Below are 6,225 nucleotides of genomic sequence, written 5' to 3'. Positions count from 1 at the left end.
GAAGAAGATAAAGAAGAAGCTAAAGATGAAGATAAAGAAGATAAAGATGAACAAGATCTTATCTTCTGTTGAAGATAAAGATTATTATTCTTCTTTATTCTTCTTTATTGTTACTCCTGCATTGGAAAAATGTAGGGCAATATATGCACTGCAGGTAAAATAGAGCAATGTATCAAAAGTATAATATATCATATATAATATATAACAGTAAGCAGAAATAAACTTCCACAGAGGTTTCAGAAATAAAAAATATATTATTGTCGTTACAAAAGGTCAATTACAAATTTAGATCGTCCCTATTGTTTATAATATTAGTCGCACATTAATTGGATTATTTTATAGTGCTGGCGCATTCACTAAAAAGTTGTTTCGGTTGAACGTCAATGAACCGGCTACCCCAGTTTTAAGTGTCGTGCTATGCGCATCCGAACAAAGACACCGCGACCGTATACATGAACGTGATATGTGTGTCGCAACCATATACACTACTAGTGGTTTATACAGTACATTCTCATTATTTCCAGGACAATGCAACAAGTGATGCGGCGACAGACGATGCCAGTTTTATCGAAGCAAAATAGAGTGAACATCCACATTCACTAGGGAATGTTGAAGTTTGCACATGCTCCACTTTTCCCAATTCAATCATTGCATTGACGTATGATTATAATTTCACTATACTGAATGCTACTTTACACTCCCCCTCCAGGAAAACAGTGCATAATTTTCGGTTTATTATGTCTATACAAATAATGCAATTCTAAACGTCGGTTTAAATATAAAAATAATTTCTCGTTTTCATATCGTTTAGGTCGTTTCAAAGGACCGTGGTCAAATGTCAAATTTTTTGTTTCTTTAAAAATCACGCAGAACCAACTGAATGAAAATATACAGACGAGACGTAGCACGTATATATACATAGATAAATTACTGGGTTATAAACAAAATTGGGCCACATATAGCGTGTACTAAATAACGATACATCTCAAATTTAAATAATACTTGTTGACTAACTACTTTTATGATATCGAACATATGTCCTTTTCCGAATTTGAACGTATCGCAGGATTTTGAGTTTCAGTTGCAGCCGGCTTAGTAGATTCTGTATTGTCAATTGTTGCTTCAGGATTCGGTGGCTACATAAATAAAGATTAATGAATCTTATATTTAACTAATAAAATGTATGATTTATCTGTTTAATAAAATTCAAAAATATTGTTTTGTGATGATGTAAAGAAAAATAATGATGTTTTACTTTTATGAAACTTCTGAAAAATCGCAATTATACAAATTCCGGAAGTCCGAAAATTGTGAAAAACTAAGACTTCTGCCATTTTTAATCGTTTGCAGTTCGTACCCATGATATCTTATTTCGACATTTCTAACATATTTATAACTGATATGAATTTACAAAACATATTTTTTAAATTCTCATTACAAGCCTAACTAATAAAATTGAGAAAAGTGATCTTCACTATTTTCTTTACGATTCCGATCAAATACAATTTTTTCAAATCATCAACTAATGCTTTTAGCTTCTCCAAAACTCTAATATTTTTAAATTATCCTAATTTTAAAAAAGTTTTCTGTTTTAAAGTGTACTTGAATAATTATATGAGTCACTGTATATAATATTAAGGAAAAGCGGGGCTAGTTGACTATAAAATTATAATACATTATAAAATAAATGGTGCGCCTATTCCGCAATAGTGAAACATATGAATGACGACGCCGCCATTTAATGTGTCAACGTAACAGAAACTCCAGAGTTATGTCAGTAAGAATAAAATGTCGAAATATATCGACGGTAAGCCAATATTTTTGTTCCGAATGTTTAAAAAATTTGTGTTGATTAAATCCTGCTGAATATTTCGTCATAAATATTTCACCGAAATTGATTATAATATACAATAGTTTATTTTAACCGATGCATAGAGATTTCGTATGTATTTAAATAGTACGTGTAGCTCGTTAGCACGAGCATGTTAGGAATGTCGGATAGGATCACTTGACTAACATAAGCATGTAAAAGTGTAAAAGAATATTCTCCTGAAATCAATGAAAATGTAAACGTATTGTATCCTGAGCAGGAACGTTAGAAAAATGAGAAAAACGAGACAAAGTGCTATTTCAGCAGACATGGTCATAAAAGAAGCAATAAGAAAAGGATAGCACTCAAAAACGAAATGTCGACGATAAGAGTAGCATGGTTGAGAACAAAAATACTAAAAGAAAATAAACAAACGGTCGAAAATTTCTTAAATATTTAAATAAACATGTCATGTCAATTAACCCCAAAGCCAGGGTTTCTTGACATATTGCTTTTACTAATGTAAATATGATTAAAACTGCAACTTACAATACAGTCAATCAAAGCTGTTTTTTAAGTTAGCTATAAATCCAAGTAAATGTATAAATTTTTGGTATGCAGCAAGTCAACAAAATACCAATGGTTCAATTATAAAATTTAGTCAAATAGGTCATGTCTCTTTTACTGTTTCACTCGTAAACTATATTGAAACTTACCTCACTTGCTGGGAAAGTTGACATATGATATAAATTTGGATATAATTCATTCTCCGGTTCAAAAAATTCTGGGGCACTAGGAGTCTGAAAGAATGAAATTCTTTACTTATATTCATCTTGAATAAACTTTGGAATATTCAAAAATACAATACCATATAGATACTAGTACTTACATACTCAGGTTCAATATTTGCTGTAAAATTATAGTTGCTTCGAGGAATAGGCTAGTATTAAAAAGGGAGAAGGAAAAATCTAAATAAGTATACAAAAATACTAATGCAAGTTATACAAATGAGCACTTATTTTCTACCTTTGGTTGATTTTCATGTTGACAGGAAATGGGGTTCGATACATTTTCTTTTGCACTCGTCTAAAATGAATATAAAACTGATTATAATTAAAGACATAAAAACATCAAGCAAGACTGTAATTTATCTTTCGCTTAAATTATTTTTAAAAAAGCATACATACATTTATGTGTTGTACTTCTCTTTTTAAACATAATTCCATTTGACAACAATTAGTGAAGTGATTGCGTTCACCACACTTCTCACACTTATATCCCCAAGCAGGACAACATCTTTGAGCATGGCTGTCGTTGCATCTCCAACATTTTCGTCTGTATTGTGTACCTGATGTTTCACTATTTCGACGAACCATACTCGTGTTGTGATTACTATTCATTCCTTTAGAGTGTATTTTAGTCTTATCATTAATATAATTTTCTTTAAAATCTATAAGATTGTTGTCACTATTATCCATTTTAGAATCTGTCTCAGCTTTGTTACTAATATCACTATGTCTTCGATTGGCAGTGCCAATAATGTTGTTGCCCCTATTATCATTTTTAGGATCTGTTTTAGCTTTGTTACTAATATCACTATGTCTTCGATTGGCAGTGCCATTATCATTTTTAGGATCTGTCTTAGTCTTGTCATTTTTAGGATCTGTCGTAGACTTGTCATTTTTAGGATCTGTCGTAGACTTGTCATTTTTAGGATCTGTCCTAGTCTTGTCATTTTTAGGATCTGTCTTAGTTTTGTCATTTTTAGAGTCTTTCCTAGTCTTAACATTAATATTAGCATTATCTTTCTTATTTGAATTTTGTTTTCCTTCAGCAATCTTTTTATTATTACTATTGGAAGCCTTTACTATTGCTATATTATCACTGTGTGAAGCATCAGTTTGTGTTTGTCTTTTTTCAACAATCTTTCCACTACTGCTTTTATTTTCAGCTTCATATATTTTATAAATTTTTATTAATGTTGCCAAATCAAGGTGTAGTGTTTGAAACAATCTTGATCGGAGCTCCTTGCTATGTATATTTGCTATCACTTTATCCCTAATTATACTGTCACTTAGGTATCCAAAATTACAAGTTTTTGCTTTCTCCTAAAATATGTAGAAATAATATGAAAATGTAGATCTAATAAACTAAGAGAAATACATGGAAACTTATAGGTAGAACATACTTTTAAATCAAGGATATATGTTTCAATTGGTTCATCTTTCAATCGGAACCTATTGAAAAAATTGTAGCGCTCTACAAGTTCATTTTTCATTTCACTAAAGAGGATATCAAGTCTTTCTAATTTTTCAGCCAGAGTACTGCATTTCGCAATATGAATCCTATTATGGAGAATATGATAGACTGGTGGTGAATTTAGAGCATCTTTTCCTATCAAGCTTTTCAAAACAGTTATTTTATACTCTTCAGAGTTTGTGTAATTACTCTGTTTCATATAGTCAAGAAAGCATTTTTTCCATGCCAGCCAGTTTTTATACATATCCCCAGTATTAGACATTATTAATGGTAATATCATTTTTGTTACCTTGAAAATAACAATTAATAATGTAAGTAATACAAACTAAATTAAATCTCTTATAGTAACATGTAAACAGAATTTAAAAGCGCTTACTCGATTTTCTTGAAGTTTGCTTCCTTTTTAAATTTTCCGATTTGCAGTAAGATATCAAACACAATATCAGAGACAATTAGTATTACAATTTTTTAAAGTTAAAAGTAGTTCTTGTACCGATTAAGTTCATCATCTGACTGACGATATTAAAAATTCGTTATGCACGTTGGTGTAATGTCGTGTATGATGTTCGTCGATCTAGGTGATGTTTGAATTTACAAACAGAGTACGATTGTGTACTTCTGTTCATAACATGAAAATTTCAAGGTTGTAACGGATTCATATTATACAGATTGTCTTAGTATTCATTGCAAAATCAAGGAAGAGAGGTAATATTACCTGAAAAAATAAGTTAACAATATAAAATAAAATTTTCTAATGGGGCTCCGTTTTTAAGAAAAATGAGTTCAAAATTTCAAAGAATGCACATGCTATTAAGGGACTATCGCGGTCTAGAACGCCATATTTTGATATTTTTTTTTAAAGATATCTGAACACTCTTTTGGATTGATTGTGTGCATATATATTTACTAGAATTTGGAGTATACGATATATTTTTTCACGATAAAATTTGTGAAATTGTATTAGCTATAATTCCCTGAATAAAGTCTTAAAAAAAAATAATTTTTCGCCTTTGGTATAATAAAAAATTTGTAAAAAAAATCGAAACTAGATCTTGAGATACTGTGTCAGGCATCAGAAAACAAGATTTTCAGAAAAACATATTTAGAATTTTTCCTATTAATTATGTGAAAATACGAATAGTTATTTTGAACATCTGTGACTTTGTTGTTTTCACGGATTCAAACATATTCTTCTGCAAACATATTTTTGAAAACTATTCTTTAGGAGAAGAATATAAAAAATCGAGTTTTTTATAGTTCTAGATTGGTTACTCTCTTGAATAGGAGATTGTTGTAAATGATCCAATAGCTCATAAGAGTGAGATACACGATAATTTCGAGAGAATAAATTTGGAAAATAGTTTCTAATTATACTGTCAAAATTTTACTGACATTTAAGCAAACTGGATTTTCGCGCACGTTTAGACCTGCTTGTCGAGGACAAAGATTTGAAAGTATGAAGACTGAAACTTATCATGCGATGCAGTGGAATAGGCCTACAGGGAATACCACTGATAAAAATCTCATTGACAATAGTTTCTCATGAGCAATGTAGAAATCTATCGATACGAGAGTCGCCCTAATGAGCTACGCGCAGTTTATATTGTACGGGCCTGCGGTGACTCGAGAACTATGACCGTCACGGGGAGCGAGGCGTGTGGCCGGGTCAAGGGGGCGTAGCCTTTGAAAATCTTCCACAGACACACACCTTTCGTGTTGTAACCCTTAGAGGGTACAGTTGGGAATTCTATTTGGGTAGAGTCGGTATTTCATATTGTGCAACAAGAAACAGCATAACATGACTGGACTGGCCTACTCCTACATCTCGTCTGTTATATTGGTCCCAGTATATATATGTTTTGACTATATGCGGAATAATTGATGTAATAGGAATTATTTTAGTCGATAAGCTTCCAGCCTATATTGTGATATGATGGTAATGTTAGTACCTGAATATGTCTAAGAGGCATATTGTCTGTTATTTATTATCAGTACTATGTTCACTCTACGTATGTCCGCTGATAGGCCAGTTCTAGCCTAATGCGTAATAAATAAAAAAAAAAAATTAGTTCCGACCGATATGGTAGGATGTGACACAGAAATGGTAAGGGGGCTCTAGAGCCCCGCAGACGTGAGACAAAAAAATACGTTGGATA

At 31.5% G+C, this 6,225-nt stretch overlaps 1 protein-coding gene across 1 annotated transcript; it reads right to left on the bottom strand.

Moving 5' to 3' along the window:
• Positions 1-263: 263 nt before the first annotated feature.
• LOC143358413 (uncharacterized) lies at positions 264-4,652 on the bottom strand. Its single transcript, XM_076795550.1, has 7 exons — positions 4,446-4,652; positions 3,999-4,358; positions 2,998-3,918; positions 2,837-2,896; positions 2,700-2,750; positions 2,527-2,610; positions 264-1,136 (listed from the first exon to the last, which is right to left on the bottom strand). The coding sequence occupies exons 2-7, from the start codon at positions 4,329-4,331 to the stop codon at positions 1,020-1,022; spliced, it is 1,566 nt and encodes a 521-aa protein (XP_076651665.1). The 5' UTR covers positions 4,332-4,358; positions 4,446-4,652; the 3' UTR covers positions 264-1,019.
• Positions 4,653-6,225: the final 1,573 nt, after the last annotated feature.

Source organism: Halictus rubicundus, chromosome 10, assembly GCF_050948215.1.
Source record: "Halictus rubicundus isolate RS-2024b chromosome 10, iyHalRubi1_principal, whole genome shotgun sequence".
Taxonomy (NCBI): domain Eukaryota; kingdom Metazoa; phylum Arthropoda; class Insecta; order Hymenoptera; family Halictidae; genus Halictus; species Halictus rubicundus.
Note: the sequence above shows the minus strand (reverse complement) of the source record. Positions and strands in the feature narration are given on the sequence as shown.

Coding starts and splice junctions, on each gene's coding strand:
- LOC143358413 (XM_076795550.1), bottom strand. CDS start 4,331: ATGTCTAATACTGGGGATATGTATAAAAACTGGCTGGCATGGAAAAAA. Junction 3,919..3,998: donor CATATATCCTTGATTTAAAA/GTATGTTCTACC, acceptor TACATATTTTAG/GAGAAAGCAAAAACTTGTAA. Junction 2,897..2,997: donor GAGAAGTACAACACATAAAT/GTATGTATGCTT, acceptor TATTCATTTTAG/ACGAGTGCAAAAGAAAATGT.